General features: G+C 41.2%; 1 protein-coding gene across 1 annotated transcript; it reads left to right on the top strand.

Moving 5' to 3' along the window:
* Positions 1-101: 101 nt before the first annotated feature.
* Positions 102-23,482, top strand: LOC109444026 (glutathione S-transferase omega-2-like). Its single transcript, XM_019725080.3, has 7 exons — positions 102-1,336; positions 6,581-6,694; positions 6,942-7,050; positions 7,586-7,808; positions 8,723-8,824; positions 21,610-21,716; positions 23,183-23,482. The coding sequence occupies exons 2-7, from the start codon at positions 6,661-6,663 to the stop codon at positions 23,340-23,342; spliced, it is 735 nt and encodes a 244-aa protein (XP_019580639.1). The 5' UTR covers positions 102-1,336; positions 6,581-6,660; the 3' UTR covers positions 23,343-23,482.
* The last annotated feature ends 583 nt before the right edge of the window (positions 23,483-24,065 follow it).

Raw genomic sequence — 24,065 nt, 5'->3', positions numbered from 1 at the left:
CTTAACTGTGGGGTTTCCTCAAGGCCCTCCTGCAGAATGTAAACACCTTTCCTGCTCCGGATGCTCACATGACTCTAAGGGTTCTAACAGAGTCTATGCTGAAAATCTCTAAATCATTATTTCTAGTGAGATCTAGACTTCAATCTAGATTTCAAACTACCCTTAGGACATTTCCACTTGGATACCCTGTTGTCATTTCAAAGATGCCCTTTCAAGTTTGTCTTCAGAATTATAAGTTGAGAAATTTTCAATTCCTCATTCTTTCCTTTCCATCATCAGCTGCATTTCACTCCTTTATTCCTATTATCACTGAAGATCAAACCCACATCACCTCAAAGCCAGGTGACTAGGTGACCTATTTGGTCTCCCAATCTCCAATTTCTATCCCATTCAAATCCTTCTTACCAAATCCCGTGCTGGGCACACAGCAGGTGTCCCATATATATAATTAAATACCGTGAGGACCACATCCCTCAATTCAGTATGGAAGGCTGGATGAGTAATAGGTAATATTCACATTCAGAAATATTAATGCCATCTTCCATACACATCCATAGCCAATGGGCTTCTATTTAATTTTTGTCATCTCATCACCTCCGTGAGAAGGTGGGTCAGTCTTTCCTTCTACAGATGATTCAACTAAGGTCGCGAGGTTAAGTGAGGCCTTAAAACGCTGGCAGAAATATCTGGAAAACACACCCAGTGCTCTGTTCATACTAACAGAATTAGAGGGCTATAGAGACCAGCCTGTCCCAATACAGCCTGGTTTCCTGTACTTAAACGTTAGAGCGCATAACAATCACGTAAGGTCCACCGCTGGATTTCAGATTCAGTAGGTCCCCACGTGGGCCGGGAAGTCCACATTTGAAACAAGCACCCCCCCCATCCCACCGCCCCCGCCCCCGCCCCCTGGTGATGCAGAAGATCCCGGGCCCGCACCGACCCGCTGACTTCACAAACGGCCTGGGGCCGCCCACCCTCGACAGCCACCAACGCCCAAGCTCTGCGCGGACCCGTATCAGACACCCGCGAGTCCCTACGACTCCGGTATCCAGGAGCTTGTAACGCGGCAGCCCATTGGCTCAGCTCGGCACTGATTGGCTGGAGCCCTTCCAAAGGCTTTGAGGGTTGGCTGAAGCTCCTAGAGCCGTGGCCAGTTGGCCAGTTGGCGGATAGGATCTCGTTCTAGGGGGCGGGTTCTGCCGCCTGCAGCGGTGGTTCTACTTCCGGCTTCGTCTGCCTCGTGGGGGTAAATGCTTCGGGATGTCTCTCTTGTCACCTCCTCCGGGTGGGTTGGTCCGGCCTGTGTTGCATTTGAAGGCAAGAAGGGTTTAAGGTCAATTCTGAATTTGGAGATTTTTCACGATTTCGGGGCCCTGAATAGGATTGCCAACTTTTAATTTTGCCTAATTTTTGAAAGAAAGCCATACTATTTCATCATAGAATTTAACATTAAAAAAAGTGCAAGGGCTATGTAATCTAAGAGTAAAGAACAGGTCTTTAGAGCAATACCTTTAACTCAAAGGGAAAAACACATTAATTTTTTTTTATTTTTCTGATTTGGCTGGAGACAGGTAAAGATGACTCAAATCACTAATTCTCAGCCCTGCATTGGGCACCACCAGTGTAGTAGCTCCGTTATAGGGCACCCGCAGGCAGGGGAATTTGGTCCCAGGGAGTGTCCTGTCTTTGTGAGGACTGTGGGTCTTACATGCTGCATTTTAATAATAAAAATAATAGCTAATGTTGGATGCTTACTAGGTAATAAATATTAAGCAATTTTCATCTAGTATCTGAATTACCGGTAATCCTCCCCAAACCACCTGATGTGTTAGTACCATCAACTCTGAATCACAAATGAGAACCTTAGGGCGTAGAAAGTTGTGATTTGCCCAAGGTCACACAGCTGGTACCTGCTGAAGGAGATTCGAATCAAGCCTGAACTCTGAGTCATTCAGACCATTCTTGAGATAAGAGTTTACTTATGCTCCTGCTCCAGTCTCGTTACTCAATGTCTTCTAGCATTTAGAGATTGAGCCAGGTGCGGATAGTATCCACCTTTTTGACCTGCCACTACCGGTATTATGCTTGGGATTTAACCAAAAGTGTTGATGTACTGTGTTGTTTGATTTTACAAATGTTAGACTTTGGCTGATTACAGGATCTTGAAAATCTGCCTTTGTTCATTCAAATGTAACTACCTCAAAATGTTTAAAAATCTTTTGTCTTTGCTCCCTCTCCCTGTAAAATAGAAATAGGCATAGGAAAGCAGTATCAAGTACTTACAAAGAAAGTCTCCTTTTGACTCTGCTTTCCCCAGTGGGAAGATGCAGTCCCTCCTCTGACAACTTTGGTCAAGAACAATCTTATTTGATATGTCCCAGATTTGTGGGTGATGTTGGCGTGTGTGTGTGTGTGTGTGTGTGTGTGTGTGTGTGTGGAATTGGGTGAAGGTGGTCAAAAGGTACAAGCTTCCAGTTATTATAAATAAGTCCTGGGGGTGTAATGCACAAGATGACTACCTATAGTTAACACTACTGTATGGTATATCTGAAAGTTGCTAAGAGAGTAGATCCTAAAAGTCCTCATCATGAGGAAAAAATATTTTTTCTAACTATACGAGTATAAGGAGATGGATGTTAACTAAACTTATTGTGGTAATCATTTCATAATACATGTATGTCAAGTCATTATGTGATACACCTTAAATTCATACAGAGCTGTATGTCAATTATGTCTCAAAACCAGAAAAACAAAATGTCCCAAAGATATTAGAACATAAGATTACCTAGGATCCTAACTTCCTGGAAACAAGTCCTGAATCTAGTCCATTTGAAAATAGAACCCTTTTCTTCACTTAGCTCCCCCTTTGAACTTGTTGAACAATATGCAATTGGTGAACAATATCCAATTGGTGAACAATATCCAAACACCCAATAATGTAATCTTTCGTTTAAATTAGGCTTCTGAAATATTAAGAGGAATGACCTCTAGTTTCTGCCACTATCAGAGAGAGGTATGAGAAAAAATTTTTGAAAAACTGAAAAGTGCAAACTCCTCAAAACAGAGATTCATGTAAACAGAGTGAAGAAATTATTTCTGTGGTGGCATTCTTTTCCTAGAAGACTCACGTCATTAATATCTATGACTCAAGATCCCCACATTTTTCAAACAGGTCCTATTATATTTCATGCAGCTGGAAACCAATTTGGAGTAGGTTAATATGGCCCTGTTACCATTTGTTTCTTGCTTGAATGAGTCAGTATAATAGAGGTGTAAACATGTATAATAACATAAAAGGAATATTTACCAAGAGGATGTCAAAGAGGTGCCTACTGGATCTTAGAAAGGAAGTAGGGAAAAGCTTAAAGGTCATAATTAAAATCTTTCTAGGAAAACTATAGTGTTCAATGGTAAGATTAAAAACCATATTATTGAAATGTAGCCTGCAGCGTTCAACCCATTCAATTGGCATTTAACTGGTAAATGGTGAAATAAATATTCTGAATTGAATTCTAATTCTGATGTCGTTGGCAAAGTTGAATTGCAGTGCATTTCATCTTTATGGATACAAAATTGGAATGCACTATGCTATTTAAAATGTGTTCTTATTCACTAGTATTAGTCATTAATTTTAAAGTACATGGAGCTTTACTATACTGAGAATGGCCTGCATGATTTCACTTGATAGTCAAAGCCCATCAAGTAGGTATTATTTGTGTTTTCATTTACAGGTGAGAAAGATGAAGGTCAGAGAGGTTAGATATCTTACACAAGTGCCAAAGCCAGGGTTCGAATGTAGTGCCAAGTGAGAACCTTGACATTATATTGCTTCCCTTCAGCGGAAGAACTTTCCATCCATCTGTTCTCCCCTAACTACACCAAATAGGCTTGAGTTTCAGAAAGTGACTTCCTATCCACAGATACACTTTTAATAAACAATATGTCCCAATTCTCAGAGTTGATTTCCTTTAAAAGGTGGGATCAAGGGGAAAAAAAGCAAAACTTGGAAATAGATTTTCTTTGCCATAGTGGAAAGGTGAATCCAAGAACTTTTTATTTTATGAATGGAATTCCATTTGGCCGTTACTAACTCAGTCATTGTCAGTATAGACCAGGGATTGGCAAACTAAGGCCAGAGAGCCAAATCCAGCCCATTGCTGGTTTTGGTACAGTCTAAAAGCATTTTTAAATGGTTGAAAATAATCAAGAGAAGAATCATAATTTGTGATGTGTGAAAATTATGTAAAGTTCACTAAGAGTGAGCCCTAATGTAAACTCTGGACTTTGGGTGGTAATGATGTGTCAGCGTAGGTTCATCAATGGTAAGAAATGTGCCTCTGATGCAGGATGTGGATGGTGGGGGAGGCTGTGCATGTGTGGCCATAGTAGGTATATGGGAACCTGAAACTGCCCTAAAAATAAAGCCTATTAAAATATATACACATGAAATTCAAATTCAGACTCCATAAATAATGTTTTATTGGAAGACAGCCACAGTCATTCATTTATATATTACCTATGGCTGTTTTCATTTTACAAGGGTAGGGTTCAGTAGTTGAGACAAGATGACTCAAAAAGCCTACGATATTTACTATCTTGACTTTTACTGAACAAGCTTGCCCATAGACTAAGATCCTGGTTGGAATGCTGTCCCGGAAGTGAAACTTCATGAATCCTCCTTCCAACTCTTACTAGTTTAAGGCTTTTGACAAGTGACTTAACCTTGTTAGTCTCAGTTTACTTATCTTTTAAGATGAAATAATAATAGAACCCTTATAGGACTATTTTAAGATTAAATGAGTGAATGTGTATAAAGCACCAAATATATGTTAGTAATAATTTATTTTGATATTGAGAATTTCGCATTCTTATCTGGATATATTTTCTCTCAACTATTTAACATCTGCATTCTTTATCTGAAGAATACTTTTGTCGGCCCAGGAGTCATCTCCTTGTCTATCAGAAGTTTCTCATATGACATAATTATTTTCGTTGCTTCTGTTTTACCATTCAGTTTGTTCTTTTTGATCAGAAGTAGCCCCATAATAGTAGTTGTCCTATTACTTTCTGCATCTTCCAAAATGCAAAATTGTTGGCACAGCAAGTCAAGAACCAATTTTTCTTTTCTAATACCAGATTTCTTGCTGATATATGCACTTTCTTTTCAGAGAACATTTATTAAAACATTTTGCCATTCCCCAATTCTTATATAGCAAGAACAACTTGCCATATTTCACATAAAATTACTCTGAATGACTTAGCAAAAAATATAGTTAAGTCAACTATTCCGAGGATTTTCTAAGATTCTTATTCAGTAGGAAAAAATGTTAACACTATTAACCAAGAGTTTCTGGATAGATTGGAATTCCAAAGGACAAAAGGTGCCCATTCATAAGCTACATAATTAGGTTCTGACATTTTAACAAAATATATTTAGATTCAACTAACATTTGTTGAGCAGCTAATGTGTGCTGTGTCTTTTCCAGGACTTACATCGTTTCCTTTCCACACTGTTATTACCAGCTTTAGAGGCCAAGGCAATAAGTCAGGCTCTGGACTTTTAAAGTTCTTCAACTCTACTAGCTGGTCACTTTGGGCCAATAATTCCATCTTTCTCAGGCTGATTTGTAAAATAGGAATAATAACAGCTGCCTAACTGAATAGTTGTGGGAATCAAGGTAATCCATGGAAACCATTTCGTCAGTGTGAGCGAAGCATATACTTTTCTTTCCTTCTTTACCTCTCAAACCCCATAAAATACATTCCCAAACAATTCCCATTTCAGCTCAATCCTGTAAAATGAAAGGAATTATCTCTCCATCTGTTAAATTTCAGGATCTCAGCTTCTTAGGGTTAGAGCAAAGGCCGGCTACCTCCTTCCATCATGTAGATGGAAGAACTAACTATCCAAGTGGCCCTTGTAGTGCTGGGCTGTTGGCAACGCATCCTTAGCAAATAGAAAGGATCTTTGAATTTTATGCTGGGGGGTGGGGACAGATCACAAAGTTTTCTTTGCCTCTAGGTATCTTGTTTCTAATTCATTACTCGTTTTCATAGCTTGGGTAAAAATCTCATAAATAGGGCCAGAACTCGGGTGAGGCAAGTGAGATGGCTAGGGCGCAAAATTTAAAGCGACACTCTCAGGGTCGTGCAAGATCCTAACACTAACAAGTTTTCTTCTTATCTGCTATGTCATGAAAAAGGTTGGCCTTATTATTGTTTGAAGTACTAATTATACGGAGGATGTAGCCAATTGTCTTAGAGATGCAGGAGGAAGGGCTTGGAATGGGAAAGAAAACAGCGTTACCCTGGTCAAGTCTTATTAAACTCCCTTGAAATACATGCTGGAGTTGAAATGCCCATTCTTCACGGATTCTTGATGTGGAAAAGAGACCCCACTAAATGCTCTGCCCACGTGTTCAAAGCAAGGGGTGCTTTTCAGGGTTTTAGTTTTGCCCACTCCTACTCTTCAGCTTCCGAATCTGGGGCGATGCCTCTGCAGTTGTGATCCTATCTAGCTCATGTCCCAGCTCTCTGCCCTACGAGAGCCCAGTCGCTCAAAATTGAATTTGGGCAGGAGGGGCGCGCGGGAGCATAGGTGTCCCTGGAACCTGTGGCTGCGGCGTTGGGCGTTGCGCGTTGAGCAACCTGGAGACCATGGCCAATGAAGCGAGCAGGACCTTGGGGAAAGGTGAGTCTTCTTGACAGCTGTCCGCGGGGCTGGGGGAGCCGCGGGGCTCTGTAGAGGGATCTGCCGGGCCTTGGCCCCAGACCAGTTTGGGGAGGGACTTGAAGGATTGCTGTGCACAAAAACCACGTGCCTTTCTGGGACTCGAGAGGCCCAGCGCGTACAGCCTTCTTAGGGTCCTAGAGAGGCGAGTGCGCCCCTCTCCTCTCTGCTAATCCACCTTTCCGTCCTCCCTCCATGTACCCGGCAGGGAGCGTCTACCCAGGGCCGGTACCAGAGGGCCTGATCCGCATCTACAGCATGAGGTTCTGCCCTTATGCACATAGGACGCGCCTCATCCTCCGGGCCAAAGGCATCAGGTGAAAAGCGGCAGGTCAGCGCCCCACAGGCGCGCGGGATGTGGGGGGATGTTGAAAATCTGGAGACGCCCTGTCTTTTTTGTCTGAGGCAAAGCCAGTAAATGGTTAAAAAGGGCGGGATCTTTAGCAGGCGGTCCTAAAATGCAGAGTTGTGCGTGTGCAGGAAACTTTTAGGACGACTCAGAGTACACTGAATTGTACTATGCATAGTTCCACAGCTGCACTGTAGTGCGGTGCTTATGCGTATGAGCTTTGAGTCAGATTTCCTAGATCTGATATTGGGCCGGAAATTCAACCTCCTGGAGCCAGGAATCCAGGAGCAAATGAGAGAAGGCATAGAAAAACATTTTACACATTTTACTGTAGGAATGAAGACAATGATGTCGTTATGGATTTTTCTTTGGAAGAGACCTAAACTTTGCAAAATTAATTGCAAATTTAAATTCTACAAATTGATTACTTCAGCTTTCAAGATGAGTGTCTCCCTGCATAAGCCCCTCCTTTTTGTTGTCTTGTTTTCCCTTTGCTTTTTAAGACATGAAGTTATCAACATTAACCTGAGAAACAAGCCCGAATGGTACTATACAAAGCACCCTTTTGGCCAAATTCCTGTTCTGGAAAACAGCAAATGTCAACTGATCTACGAATCTGTCATCGCTTGTGAGTACCTGGATGATGCTTATCCTGGAAAGAAACTGTGTCCATATGACCCTTATGAGCGAGCTCGACAAAAGATGTTACTGGACTTATTCTATAAGGTATATCCAAGTTTTTAAAAAGCACCTTACACTCTATTGTCCTTTGTATTTCTATCCCAAACCTCAGTCCATTTTAAAAGCCAAAGCATTGGTGAAATTGTTTTGTTTTAATACTACAGGTGCTTTGGAGAATTAGTGGTATGGAATTATAGTAGGGCTATCAACCTCTGATCTTAAAGGTTAAATGCTTCCCTGATAGGTGTTTTTGCATTTGAACTAGCAGTCTCAAGAGGTATGGTTATAGCATAATTATAACTGTGTGACTTGAGATAGGAATATTGAAAGAGCTGAGAAGTGTTGGTGCTTTAAAGGGAATATTTCTAAGCTTTCAGAGGTGCAAAGAAGGTAATGAACGGACGGGGAGTGCTCTCTATGCAGAGCAAAAGTGCTTACTGTCCAGGAAATGTGAAGAAGAGTGACAAGGGGCACCTGTTGATAATAGGAGAAAAAAACGATGGAGAAATTTTAAGACAGTTCTCTTTGAAATGAAATAAAAATAACTGACATATATTGAGTACTTATGCCAAGCACTCTCATAACTATTTTGTACAGGTAACTCATGTCACACTTCCAACTGCCCTTTAAGGTGGGTGCTATTACTGTATCCATTTTCCAGATGAGACCAGTGAGGCTTAGAGAGGTTAAGTGCCCACCTAAGATTGTGCATCATGGAAGTAACTGATCAAGTAAGGAGCACCGAAGAACCCCTTTTAAAGCACCTTGTTTTACCAGGGTGTTATGACAAGTGGGTTTCTGGAACCACAGAGATGCCCCTCAGAGGGAGCTGGGGAGCCTGGATGTGAGTGTTGGCCTGTTAAGCTGGAGTGACAAAGCTTTGGCTGCATTTTTAGGTAGAGCAGGAGCATGGAGTTCCCACAGACTTCTCCACTAAAAAACTTGTGTCCTCTGATTAGGTCCCACATTTGACCAAGGAGTGTCTGGTAGCATTGAGATGCGGGAGAGAATGCACTGATTTGAAGCTAGCCCTTTGTCAGGAATTCGGCGCGCTTGAAGAGGTATGAAACGGAGCCCCTCTTCTGCTTAGACCCAGTGGAAAAAGAGATGTAGGGTTGCTAACCTGGTGTCCCCTGCCACCCTCTGTTCTCACAGGTTTATTCTTTCTGCCTGACTTTAGTAAGTTCAGTTACTAGTCATCTGATTTAAATGTGTGGGTGCTTGCCTTCCACTACCCTGTTTTGGAATTATTCTTGAAAATCTGGCAAGGAATGGGGGGTGGGGGTGGGCATTACTTCCTTTCCTGGAATCACCACGTTCCTTAAGTATCTCTCTGCATAGCTTCTGTAGCTTCTGCCAATGAGGCCAAGGTCTGTATCTGTTAGGGGTTGTGTTTGGCTGCTAGTAAAAGGGACCTAACTACTGTAAATTTACCTTACAAGGGTTTTTTTCTCTCACATAAAAAGCCAGAGGAAGGGCAGTTCAGGGCTCTTTTGATGGCTTCTTGAAGTCATCAGAGACCACGACTCTTTTTCTCTTTCTGCTCTGTCATCTTTAGTGCAAGGCTTTCATCCTCAAAATGACAAGATAACTGCTGGAACTACAGCCATCACATCCAAGTTCCAGGTTATAGGAAGGAGAACAGAAAGGAAAAATGGCAAAAGGCAATGCCCCTTTAAAGAGCTTTCCCAGAAGTCCTACCCAATGACTACTTAAATCTCATTGCTCAGAATTTGATTGTAAGGTCATAGCGATCTGCAGGGGAGGCTGGGAAAATTAGTCTTTTAGGTGGGACACCTTAAATAAAAATCAGGGTTCTGTAATTAAGAAAGAAGGGGAAAGTGGGTATGGGTGGGCGAGGAGCAGTCTCTGCCAGCAGTTCCTTCCTTTGTTAACCCAGCAGAGATACATCTAGAGTAATCTGAAGGTGGTTCTTTGATTTCCTTTATCTTTGTTCCATAAACTGACATGTTCCCTTTATCGGTGGTTTGTAACTGTTGGCAGCCAGAGAATGCTATTTTTATTTCCTCAAGGAAAGGCTGATTATTAATACTCTTCCATTTGACTTTTGTCAAGTGGAAGCAGATTAAATTTATTTACATTTCCAGATGCCTGTCTTAGATTTGTACAGTTGCAGTATTTTTGGATGATGAATAGTCATGTGTAAGAAATGCCAACCTTTGGTCCTCAGACCACAGATTGTGGTCTTGATTCTGAGGAGGCAGTATGACATGGTGGAAAGAGTCTTGAATCCTAGGCTTGGCTTTACCAGATTCCAGAACCTTGGGCCTCTCTGTGCCTTAGTTTCCACATTTATAGAACAAAGGAGTGTTTGGAAAAGTGTGTTCTCAGAGCCTCTGGGTTCTACAGAGGCCTGGTTGGTGGTTCTAGATGTTGTTTCACCCAGAACAGCTCTGCTTTTGACACTGTGTTTAACAAAACATCTAATAAGATAGCATTTGGGGAGGCAGGGGAACTGCTGCTTTCAAAAAAGAAGCTTTAAAGTTCTTGTGCATAGGAATTTTTAAGGTCTTTATTCCACAGATTAGCTGATCTGATTCTGTCACACCTGGTTACCTTCTTACAGACAAATGCTGGATCAGGGAAAGGAGCTGGGCAACAAAAGCCCTTCAATTCAAAGATAATTGAAAACACATTTTGACCTGTCTCCCTCCCACTGTGCGTTTGGATGATGAGTGACCTTTGTAAATTACAGATTGCTAAATAAATGTATCACATGATAGGGCCGCAGTTCTTTAGTTGGGGCTCTTCCGCAGGAAGTGAACTGCACTTTTGTGCCAGGCCTCATGCTGCACGTGCTTTGCACACCCCATCTTGTTTAGTCTTTCCAACAACCTTGGTCAGGTAAAGGGTACTATCCCGACTCTGCAGATTGAAGAATAATACTCTTTTTGTTGAAGTTAGGGATAAACAGAGGAGGCAAAGACACTTGACAGAGCTATAAAATGCATCAATCATAAGAACAAGAATTGAAACTCAGTGTTTTACATTTGTGGCCACCATTTAACCAGAGATATTAAGAATATAGCCAGTGGTGCGATGATAAATGCGTCACAATGATCTCTCTCTAAAAGAAGAAGAAGGAAAATGCCCTGATCTGTGGGATTTGCTGATTTCAGTGGTGTAAACACTCCCAGGAAGGGCTTATTGTAACCTACGAATGTGATGTCTCTAAACTCAGAGTTCGGAAGAGATGTGGGTCATCAGCCAGTTCTAGCACATCACTGAATGACGTGTTTCCACTTTATCTTCAGTAGCTGAGTTCTGGAAACAACTTGTTAACGAGCCCAGGTTTAGGTGGCTGTCACAGATGCTCCCTAAGGACCACTCACTATAGTCAGCAGTGCTCTACTAGGCTTACTGTGGGGTTTGTCCTATGAACTGTTAGAAAGAATTTAAGTAAGGCAGTATCAGAATCTGAAACATGCTCGTGAGCGTGAATGATGTGATCCATTCCTCTAAATACTAGTATATTGAAATTTGTCAGAGTAATTCTAATAGAGATGGTCCCCTGACTTACGCAACTCTTTCTCATGGCTATATACAATCAAGACTTTGTGTGATCTGAAAATATATTAACTACTCACGGGCTTTCTGAGGGATCAGCCAGATAGCAGTGTATCACTTTCTGCCCTGTTTTCCTCGAGCACACGACCCAGTTTACCGATCATAGCCTTGAAATCTTGATACTTCCTCCTTGTGGAAAAAATGCCGACTTTTGAAATTTTTTTTTAAAAAGTCCAGTTTCATCAAAAATAAAGATTTATTGTGGTTGCTATAGAACCACATTTTAAAAATAATATTTTTACAATTCTTTGAGATACATTACTGCTGCTTTTATTATTGAACCAGCGACCTTCCCTCTTGCTTTCCTGTTCTGAACATTTTCATGAGTTTTAAAACTACTGGGATGCCCTCTTGTAACCACACTAACCACATTTTCTGTCTTCAAACCCATTCGCTAGCCTTTTATGAATCATTAGCCTAAGCAACACACATTTTTTAACGCTTTATTATTGACTTTTCTATTTCAAAATAGCACCTGAGCCCACCTTCATTTTAACTTTGTGGCTTTGAATGTGGCAACACCTTTAGCAGTTCTTTTTTTGCCAGTGCCTTCATTCTAAATATTTGCATTGTGGAAGTAGTCAAATCAAGTTCAAGTGCAGTGAGGGCTGGATTCAGCCATATTTCTTTGATGCTTTGGAGTTTTGCTCTAATTCAGTGTCCTGGTGCTTATGAATTCTACATTCTGGCTATTGCTTGAACCCTTACTAAGTCATCATCAGAACTCAATAAAGGGGAATGAAAAGGGGGTAACATAGAATAACACTGAGGGACTGAGAACCTGCCCAGGAACTGAGGCCTTCATTTTCTGGTGGCCACAGGACACTTGCTGCTTTTATTTCTTGGCAGTCTCCGGCATGCTTTGTGCTATTTCACTTTGCATTTCTGTACAAAGTTTCCCGCATTGCCAAATTTGATTAGAAGCCTCATATGTATAGCAGTTTGCATGAGGTCAGATTTGCATAAATTATATGTACATGACCTAGGAGCATCTGTAGTTAAATATTTTCTTGATTCAAAATTTTACCCATAATACTAGTTTTTAATCTGAACTTTCTTTTCTCCACAAAGAATACATTTTGTCCAATTAGATTATGTGGTCTTAGTTAAGTTTTGCTCTTTTTCTTTCTTGATTTCTATTGATTTCAATAATAAAATTATTTATAAATTGTTAGCTTCTCCTTTGATGTCACCAAGACTTGAAGGAAAGAAAGTGTATATCTGGCAACTTGTTCACTGAATATAATTTTGTATAGCCTTTTGTGTTTGGCAAAATATTTACAAGCTAAATTATGTATGTGTGTATGTATGTATTTATTTAATTTTATTGGGGAATATTGGGGAACAGTGTGTTTCTCCAGGGCCCATCAGCTCCAATTTGTTGTCCTTCAATCTGGTTGTGGAGGGCACAGCTCAGCTCCAAGTCCAGTTGCCATTTTCAATCTTTAGTTGCAGGGAGTGCAGCCCACCATCCCATGCGGGAATTGAACCAGCAACCTTGTTGTTGAGAGCTTGCACTCTAACCAACTGAGCCACCCAGCTGCCCTAAATTTATTTTTTTATCAACTAACACATCTGCAAACTAAATTCATTGTTATGAGCTATTTTTTATAACAGTTTATTGAGATATAATTCAAATACCATAAAATTCACCCTTTTCAAGTGTATAATTCAGTGGTTTTTAGTATAGTCACAGAGTTGTGCAATCATCGTCACTATTTCATTTCAGAACATTTTTATCATCCTAAAAACAAACCCCTTAGTCTTTAGCAGTCTCTTCCCATTTCAGCCCAACCCTCCCAGCCATTGGCAACCACCAATTTACTTTCTGTCTCTATGGATTTGCCTGTTCTAGACATTTCATATAAATGGAATAATATAATGTTAGTCTTTTGTGAGCTTCTTTCACTTAGATTAATGTTTTCAAGGTTCATTCTTTATTCCTTCTTTTGTTTTATTAAAATTTATTGGGGTGACAATGGTCAACACATAGGTGTCAAGTATACAATTCTATAATACATCATCTATATATTACATTATGTGTTCACTATCCAGAATCAGTTCTCTTTCCATCACCATATATTTGACCGCCTTTACTCTCTTCTTCCATTCCCATCCACCCCCTTACCCTCTGGTAACCATCAAACTGTTGTCTGTGTCTATGAGTTTTTGTTTATTTATTTGCTTGTCTTGTTCCTTTGTTTTCCTTTGCCTTCAGTTTTCTATCCTACATATGAGTGAAGTCATATGGTTCTCGACTTTTTCTGTCTGACTTATTTCACTTAGTATAGTGATCTCAAGATCCATCTATGTTGTCACAAATGGCAGTATTTCATCTTTTCTTATGGCAGAGTAGTATTCCATTGTGTATATATACCACATCTTCTTTATCCAATCATCTATCGAAGGACATTTTGGTTGTTTCCATTTCTTGGCCACTGTAACTATAGTCCTTCTTATGACTTAATATTCCATTGTGTGGATATACCAAATTTTGTTTACCCATTCATCAGTTGATGGACACTTGGGTTTCCACTTTTTGGCTATTGTGAATAATGCTGCTATGAACATGGATATACAAGTTTTTATGGGTATACAAGTTGGATGTATGTTGTGAACTCTTTTGGGTTTGCCAACTGATTTAGCATGTCCACTGATGTGCCATTTTTTTAGTTGTAACCACTATTCTTCCACATTAGGGGACTGGTTATTATCCTCTACTCACAATGGCTAGTTGAGCGGTTTAAGTAATGTTACTAGTTTGGTAAGTTCATTCATTGTCCAATTCTGACAGCTGCTTTCTAGGTAAACTAGTATTGTATTTCTTTTAATAACCTTCCACTATACTCTCTCTCACAATATAAATAATAGAATAATAATTATTACCGTTATTTAAAATTAATTTTACTCTTCTCCAATTATAAATACTTGTTCATTAGACATAATTTGGAAAATACATAAAAATATAGAAATTAAGAAAAAAATTTATAACCCCACTACTCAGAAATAACCACTGGTATTATTTTTTTGTTTTCTGCCCTTTTCTGCTATGTATGTGATCATGTAGTTGAAATTGTACTGTATATGGAACTTGATTACCATTATGATGTAAGGATTTCCCTCGTGTTTATAAGCTCTATAAATGCATATATATATGTGTGTATATATGTGTGTATGTGTGTGTTTATTAGAGTAGCATTACTTGTGATGGTGAAAAGACTGTAAACTTTAATGTACATAAGACGGCATGGTTAAATAAATTATGTTCATCTTCTGGAATTCTGTAGCGCAATTAAAAAGGAATGAGGTAGATCCATGTATACTGACATGAAAAGATTAGCTAGAAATATTTAAGTGAATTAGACAGTAATGCAGATGGTATGATCCCATTTGTCAGAAGAAAACAAAACCATATATATATATATAGATAGATACACACGTATATATGTAAATAAATGCCTAGAAAAATGTCTGGAGAGATACACATCAAACTCCCAATAGAGGCTACTACTGGGAAGGGAATTAGAATTGGGATGGAAAAGAAAAGTGGTTAAGGGCAGGGTTGGGGGAAGGAGAGTTTTGCCTTTAATACTGTTTTCTGTGTTTGAATTTTTTTTAATAATGAGAATGCATTTCTCTATTACATGTGTAATTTTTTAATGGAAAAAATAACTTTCATTCTTCATAATTTGCTATATGCATAAACCATAAATTTATTTATCCAGCACATTCCTTAGGGGTAGTTAGATTGTGTCTAGTCATTCACCATTCTGAATGATGCTGCAGGCAGCAGCAGCTTCTTTGCATTAAAGGTGTTTTTCTGTTTTAGAACATAGGCTTAGGCCAGACTTCCAGGGATGGAATCACCAGGTCAAAGGGGATGAACGTTTTGCAGACTGGAGCTGTGTGTGGCTATATCCTTCCCCAAAGACTTATGCTGTTTACCCCCACCAAGCAGTGCATGGAAATGCTCTTTGCCCTCCCCTTTTCATTGTTGGGAGATTTAAAAAGAGATTTGTCTATTTTGGAGAGAAACAATAGTTTCTCATTGTTGTTGATTTAAAGTGTATTCTTTGATTGCTAGTGAAGTTGGAGATTCCCCCCTAAAGTATGCCATCTCTTTGTGTTCTGTTTGTGGAGATGGTCTGTTCCCCATCTGTCTGTCAAAGTCTTACTGATTTTTCTTGCTGATTTGTAACAGTTCCTTTTAAAGGGTTCCTTATATATTAAGGATATGTGCCTGTTTTTAGGACAGTGTTTTTTTAGTTTTCTTTTGTTACCACTTTTTAAATTTGGTTTGTCTTTTTTTGTACATGTAGAAATACAACATTTAAAAATATTATGCTGTGTCTTTCTGCTGTGATTTCTTCCACTGCTTTTATACACAGGAAGTCTTCTCTGCCTTCAGAGATTTGATATTCACTTATCTTTTCATCCACCATCCACTGGCTCCCCTCCCCTCACTGCATTACAGACATATTTTGACAAAAGTACTAAGCCTGTTTAAAGGATTCCAGTGTAAAATTTTCAGGGTGGTCCTTCAATCCCCAAATGTTGACAAGTGTCATTCTGAATCTTCATAGGGGACTATAGTTCCTAAGTGGTGAATATCAGGGAGTGGGGTGGGGTGGGGGGGTCGTGTTTTGCCAGATACTACATCTAAGTCTTCTTTCCAGAAGAGAAATGGTTTTACTTACACTCTGTTTGTTCTATACCCTTGGTTTATATTACAGAGAATTGGTTCACTGTCGTTAACGCAGCCTCAGCTGTATATCCATGTAGCAGGGACCTGAAATTCGAAATCTTGAGTATCTCCCCTTATCTTTTATGAACTCCAAAGATTGCTCCTCTGGAGTTGAGTACCTTACTGCTGCTTCTGGGTTAGGACCTGCATTGCTGATTTACTGGCAGGTGGCTTTGTGTCTTTGAGGAGAGGGAGGAGGAGGTTCGGCTTCTGAAGAACTATTTTCATCAAGAAAAACCGCTTTTCTCCTCTTCCAGCAAGTACAGCAGCGCCTGCTGTGAGCTACCATGTGCTGTCTGTCCTTGTTAGAGGCCAGGATTTCTTGGCAATAGTGTAAATGACAGTGATGCAGGGTAGGCGTTATTGAAGCTGAATCCAAGAGTCCAGGACTGTAGACTGAACCTTTTTAGAATGCCTGGTTTGAGGAAGTCTGGGATTCTCTTTCCTTTGTGGTCTTGATCTTACAGATGTCATTTTCCCCATCGTGAACCTCCTGGGGGAGCACAGTCAGTGCGCCTCACCATCTATGGCCACAAGGGGGAGCCCGGCGCGCTTGTTCCTTCCACTTTGGCTCTAGCGCGATTCTCCTTTCTGACCCTTGGGGGAGCCCGAGAGACCCTCGCAAAAGATGAGGGGTCCTTCCAGGCTTTTCACGTTCAGGGGTTGGAAATACTGTACCCTCGTCATACCAAACACTCCCTCCCTCTTCATTTGCTTGCACACTCTTTTTTTTTTTTTAATTAAATTTATTGGGGTGACAATTGTTAGTAAAATTACATAGATTTCAGGTGTACAATTCTGTATTACATCATCTATAAATCCCATTGTGTGTTCATCACCCAGAGTCAGTTCTCCTTCCATCACCATATATTCGATCCCCCTTATCCTCATCTCCCACCCCCCACCCCCCACCCCCCTTACCCTCTGGCAACCACCAAACCATTGTCTGTGTCTATGAGTTTCTGTTTCTCATTTGTTTGTCTTGTTCTTTTGTTGCTTTTGGTTTCAGTGAAATCACATGGATCTCTGCTTTTTCTGTCTGACTTATTTCGCTCAGCATTACACTCTCAAGATCCATCCATGTTGTCACAAATGTTCCTATATCATCTTTTCTTACCGCCGAATAGTATTCCATTGTGTATATATACCACAACTTCTTCATCCATTCATCTATCGAAGGACATTTTGGTTGTTTCCATGTCTTGGCCACCGTAAACAAAGCTGCAATGAACATTGGAGCACACGTGTCTTTATCTCTAAATGTTTTCAGATTTTTTGGGTAGATACCCAGGAGAGGGATTGCTGGGTCATATGGCTTGCACACTCTTTATTCCTTATCACATACTAAAGCAAGGTAACGCTCTGTAGTCAGCATTCAATGAACTGGAGGACAGAACCTTTTTTTTTTTTTTTTTAAGATTTTTATTGGGGAAGGGGAACAGGACTTTATTGGGGAACAGTGTGTACTCCCAGGACTTTTTTCCAAGTCAAGTTGTTGTCCTTTCAGTCTTAGTTGTGGAGGGTGCAGCTCAGCTCCAGGTCCAGTTGCCGTTGCTAGTTGCAGGGGGCAGAGCCCATCATCCCTTTCAGGAGTCAAGGAGTTGAACTGGCAACCTTGTGGTTGAGAGCCCACTGGCCCATGTGGGAATCGAACCGGCAGCCTTTGGAGTTAGGAGCATGGAGCTCTAACCGCCTGAGCCACCGGGCTGGCTGAGGACAAAACATTTTTTAAAAATATTTTCTATTCCTGAACAACAAATAGGTTCCCCCCAAATATCTCAGTTCTGAAACGTGAATTGAAGATGTGTTAATACTTTTAGGAAACCCAAGGACTAGAAGCCAGAGCCTCAGTTTCCTCCCCATGTGTGGCCTTGTGGGGGACCTCTGGGACTTTGGAGGAAAAGTGTCTCCTCTAAGCAGGCTGTTTTGCCTTGCTTGGTGATACCAAGGACAATAGTTCTGAAAGTGATTCTATTGTGAAGAAGCTATTTAACATAAAGAATGGCCAGCGTCATTATATGTATGGCAGGTGGGTGACAGAAAGCACTCAAAATAGCTTTTTAAAAAAATGATATTGGATATTAACATAAGCACTACTAAGTGGGGCCAGGCATAGCAGCATCTTCATATTCCATTTCTCATGACAAAACACTAAGGAAAGATAGACTGCCAGTTTATTTTACCTCAGCCTACCCTCAAATTTGTCAGGGGTGCTAATCGACTATAAGCAAGGGACTAGTTTAAACTGAGCGCACAGAGGAACTATTTTAGTAAAATTGCCTGAAGACCTTCTTATCAATGGAATAAAACAGGAAGGAGAGGATTTTGGTAAGCTCTTTCACCGTGACTATGTGTGTTCAGCTCACCTCCCTGTCAGGAGCTCTGGCAGAACCCCCGAATGACAGAGTGAGGAGGAGTAGGATTGAGGAGGGAGCTGTCACAGGGAAGCTGAGCTGAGCTGAGCTGGGCCCATCCTTGGCTGTAGAGGAGGAGAGGCTTTCAGAGTTTGCTGAGTCTAAGCTTTTTGCTGTTACTTAAGTTTAAAGAACAAGCAAAGAATTCTCAAGGAGTAAGCTTCCGTGATTAGAGTCCTCATACATTTATATCTGAAGTTGAATGACACAAGGATTGACAATAGTCTGGGAATTAGGAGAATGGTGTTTTTGTCTTCGCTCTGGCACTAACCAGAGAATCCCTTTACCTCCCTGGGACAAGTTTCCTCCTGTGTAAAGTGAGAGTCTCTTGTGCTTCCATGTGAGAGACGAGGATCAGCTTACCAGCATGTTTTCCTCTCCACTTGGGCTGCCAGGAAACTCAAATCAAATTCAAAGCTTTAAGGAACTCGGCAGGACTCTTGGCTTGATATCTTCATGCCATTTTCCTTCCTTGTTTTGACCTTCTGTTCTTTTATTTTCCCTGATCCTAGCATTTTATTATTTTTCATATTTAATATTGTATGATACACATTGTTTTTATACTACACCTTAATCTTTTGTGTGATGAGCATGGTATAAAAAATGGTAAAACGGGTGGGGAGTCACACTAGATGAGTTCCTGTGGCTCTTCCAGTACTGATGCTCTGTGATTCTAGGGGGAAAAGTCATTTCACATGTCTGAAAGGGATCAGGATTCCATAAAAGGGAGCTCTATTGAGGGTCCTAAGACTTCAATCAACCTCTGAGGAGGCCTGGCCAGTATGTCTCCTATATCAGTGGGGTGTGTCTATAGAGGAACCAGTATTTTGTGTTGGTGTAGAGGAAGACAGATTTTCTGTTGGGGTTTTTAGACTTGCTCTGAGGGCAATCTGGTGGAGAAGTGTCTGTCTGTCAGAGGCAGGGCTCAGTAATCTGCAGCTGTATCAAGAACTCCAAGGATTTTGATGGGGGTGGTCCCAAGTCACGCTTGGATTTAAGAATGTCTGAGGGAATGTGTATATGTCTTTCAGGAGTTTGGGGGAAGCTGACAGAAGATAATTGATGCCTCATCTATATGCTCATCTTGACTTTTTATTATACAAAGTACCTTGATAGAGCTTGAATTACTTTATGAGTGTTTATATATAAATTGGTCATATCTGTAAGATCATATATATTTAAAGGCATACTCCTACTTTGAGTAAATGAAAAGCTTTAGAAATATATACTAAATAAACATCACTTACTAAGCAGTTATTTATTTTCAAAATATCTCATCACTTTACCAAAGGACCCATCATGGGTCCCATTAAATGTCCATGTGTAACTTGTTTTGACAAGGATTTTCCCTAGAGCACCTCTGCTCTGTAAAGCAGTAGAGTTATACAAATGTTCTAGATTGATCAGTTTAGATTTGATTCTGATTTGTGCCATGAAGGCCAGTAATAAGCTGGAGGTATACATTTCAAAATCAGTGATAAAAGTTTGGGTAATTATTATCTATTCCTGAACATAAATAAAGTTGTGGGCTTTCTGGAATCCATACAAACTGAACACTGTGTTTCTTTCCTCTGTAAGTCAGATCTTCTTTACACATGACTGAAAATAGCCTCTGTTTTGAGTTTTCATTGGGCAGATTCTGCTGTTTTAGTACCATCCTGTTAGTTTCTTTGAACAGTGATGCCAGCTAACATTTTCTCCGACTTCCAGGACAGCCAGTCAGGGGGACTGCTCTATGCCATACTGGGAGACAGTGAAGACTTAGATTTTAGGGCCACAAGATTCGCTTTGTCCTCTGAGACGGGTAGTGTGGGTGAGGGATGCCATTCATCCTTTCTGTCGGGTGGATTTGCTTTCTGTAGGGGTAACCTTTGGGGGTCTCTATGCTTTCTCATCACAAGACAGCACGTTTATTCATACGTGATACATCACTCCTCGCCATAACCTCTGAGATGGGCTCTAACATTAGCACCATTTTACAGATGAGAAAATTGAGGCTTGGAGGAGGAGTTACATAAGTTGCCCTGTGTTCCATGTTGAATCGGAGGTAGAACCCAGCATAGGACCAGGTCTGCTGGCTCCAGACCTCACCTTCTAAACTACAGCCTTAGACTACATCATAGAGTCAACAGCTGGTCTGGAGTGTGAAGAATCAAGCCTGTGTGGATAGAGCTAGGAATATAGAAATCTAGATAAAGGATATAGGAATCTAGATATATAGCTCTTGGGAAGTATTTAGTTGATTATGAGTTATATAGGTCAAGGAGCGTCATTTGCTCACTGTAACTAGGGATTTGGCACCGTACTTTGGGAAGACCTGGCCCAAAAATAACCTCTGTTAAACACTTTTGCTTTTTAAATTTTCGGATGCCTTTTTAAAAATTGTCTTTGGCTGTCTATCTGTTAAGAGTTTATCTGTTTACTTTGCAGTCCATCTGTCTGGGTTGATTTGTCCCATTTGGGAATGAGAAATTTTATTTTAATATAAAAAGTTGTTAATGTTGAGTGGCCAAGAAGTGTGAAGTTCAAAGAGCTCAAATAAACAAGATAATATGATAGAAAGACAATGTTGGGATTTGAGGAATCCATTAAATAGCACTGCTCTTTCCTGCCTTAGTTTTTAATCAATTGAGAAATAAGGCAAAAGAAGAAGACATATGGAGACTCCAGTATCCCCTTTATTACAGATAAAGTGGATCCTGGAGAATGGGGGTCACAACTGCAACAAGTGGGTTTCCAACTGTGGCCCCCTTCCCTCCCAGTAATGGGCAGTGCTGGCCTGAGGCAGGGCCTCCCCCTTCCCGGGGCTGAGCTGTCCACGGAGAGCTTAGCACATGGAAGAGCCTGTGCCATTCTCCCAAATTCTCCAATGAGCCACACTATCCCCCCAGTGTTGACTAGGGGTGGCCAGGAGTATGACCCTAAAGGAGGTGGTGGAAACCTCAGAAATAGGGAGGAAGCATTCACCTAACAAATTGGAAGAGGCATCAAAGCCTTAGTTCTCCCTCTTTGGGAAGTAGTTTGATATTTGTATTTAGGGTCTATAACTATGCCAGCAGATCTGTAAATTAACTTGCTTTTGTTCTTTTTAAACTTTTAGATTCTTGGCTATCAGAACACCATCTTCTTTGGTGGAGACTGTATATCCATGATTGATTACCTCTTTTGGCCCTGGTTTGAGCGGCTGGATGTGTATGGAATAGCTGAGTAAGACATTTGGCCATGTGGTCGTGAATTCCTAGGGTCCTACTGGGTAACAGTGGTTGAAATGATCTGTGTGCCATTTACCCTTTTTCAGACATGTTTCATGATACATATGAAATGAAATCAAGGTTTAAAACTGTGTTTCCTTGTTCAAAATGCATCTGTGCACTTCTGCCACTGTGGACCTAAACTTTCCCTATATTTCTGCTAAGATGACCCTGAGTCCAAAAACCTCCCATAGTGCTTCAGAGCCACTGTCCTCACCAGCCGTGCAAACTCAGGGTGGTGGTGAAAGCAGATGGAGAGTCCCAGTGACAGGGTTTCGGTGACTTGTCGGCTTCCGCGGTGGCTCTGCACCTGGTCCTGCTCAGTCACCCAGTGGACACCATACGCCTTACTCACATCTTAGTTCCTTGAAAAATCTTCTCCAGATAGAAATAGCCTTAAAAAAAATAAATGATTTTAAGAGGGATATTTGCCTGGTGTTAAAACAAACAAATGGAACGGCCACCCGTATACCATGGACATGTAGGAATATTTAAGGTAGAAGAAACTGCCTGGGAGACTTAGGGAGACTGTGGGTCCCTGGGCAGAACCCGTGCTTTGTTCCCATGATGCTCAGAGGAGAAGTTGGACTTGTGCCGGCACCTGCTCTAATCCCAGCCAGTCACGTGGAGCGGGGGGTGGATGCTAGACATTTCTAGCATTTGGAAATCTGGTCCTGCCGAGCCAGTCTGTGCCCTCGTAATGCACAGGCTTGAGTCTACCCAGGAATCATCTCCTGTGCTCTCCACTTCACCTATCTCTGAAGGAAGATCAGATATCATATATTTGGATATTTTAAACTATGTCTCAACATAAACACAAAAACCTGTCTCCTCTGGGGACAGAGTATTGAACCACAGATTCAGAACCCTCACCTCTACTCCTGGATTCTCCACTAACCAGTTGTACTATCTGGAGCGAGTCACATGACATATCCTAGACCTAAACTTCCTGGTCCACCTTTGAGAGGCCCAGTCAGCTCCATTATTTCAAGGTTTGGTGATTGTTTTACTCATTTATTTCAAAGTGTTCTTGGAAACTACTTGTCTTTATTTGTTTTTAAACCCCCTAACGTAAAATCTGAGAATGACAGAAGAATGTTTCTTTCAGGGGGCTGTCTTTTTGTTGGTTTACAGTGAGGCACAGCCACCTTCTTTTCCCAGAGCCATGAGTCCACAAGTATTGTAACTGTAGTGTTAAAATCAGCAACATTGTCTACTGTTCAGAAGCACACACAGGTATTCCCCAAATAAGCATTTCCTCCGGGAGGTGATTGTACTCAGCTGATAACTAAGGGTCACTAAGATAACTTTATTGCCCAAAGAAACCCATTTTTCATATCTTGCAAATCTAAAAAGTGACACGTGCCACTTCTCCCGACGCCTTCCCTTTCAGATGAACTAACACTTCTTTCTGTCCTGCAGCTGTGTGACCCACACCCCAGCACTTCGGCTCTGGATAGAAGCCATGAAGCAGGACCCGGCAGTGTGTGCGCTTCTCACAGATAAGAACATTTTTCTGGGCTTCTTGAATCTTTATTTTCAGAACGACCCTGAAGCCTTTGACTACGGGCTACGTTGCTGAGCCCTCACCATCCACCCCTTCACCATCCAGAGTCCCCAAGCTTTCATGATTCTGTATCAGGAATTGTTTTGGTGCGTCAGTCGATCTCTGTTCATTTCCTTTGAGGTTCCCAATAAACAAAGAGAATGTATTCTTTCTAATCACCCCTTGCATGACTCATCTAGCCCGTACAAATAGAGTGCCCCGTGCTAATGTCTGAGCACATTTGGGGAGCCTGGTGTGCCTCCCAGCTCCTTGGTTTTGCACAGTTTGACCTCCAGGTTATTGATACTGATGTTGAGTTCAAGGCCCATCCGTCGTTGGCGTTTGTCACTGCAGAATGGCACCCTCCACAACCTCCCTGGTGGGGAAGCTAGAGAAGAGAAGGAAGAAGAAAACACTTGAAGTTCAGATACTCTCCACTTGGCACACGGAAGCTGCAGTCCACGTGGGCGTGCATGAGTATCATTCTCGTTCCAAATCTGGCTGTGGGCCTGGGAGAGACACTGAGGGTCTTATGACTGAAAGAATTCCAAAGCAGGAAATGAAACACCCGTTATCACCCTGGACTAACGACGTCAGAATTTCACCGGTGCTGTCGGGGCTCAGGATGGCTCACAAAATGTTCTGTAACCGACATCCTGCCTTAAAACAATATACAAGCCCCAAACCCGGTCACAGGCAAAGGTCACGCCGTTGGATTTGCGTCACATACTCTTTCAATTCGTCCCAACAAATGCCTCT

The sequence above is a fragment of the Rhinolophus sinicus genome, chromosome 15 (assembly GCF_057876585.1).
Source record: "Rhinolophus sinicus isolate RSI-liver-muscle chromosome 15, RSI-T2T, whole genome shotgun sequence".
Lineage (NCBI taxonomy): Eukaryota > Metazoa > Chordata > Mammalia > Chiroptera > Rhinolophidae > Rhinolophus > Rhinolophus sinicus.
This window is presented reverse-complemented; position numbering and strand designations above follow the sequence as displayed.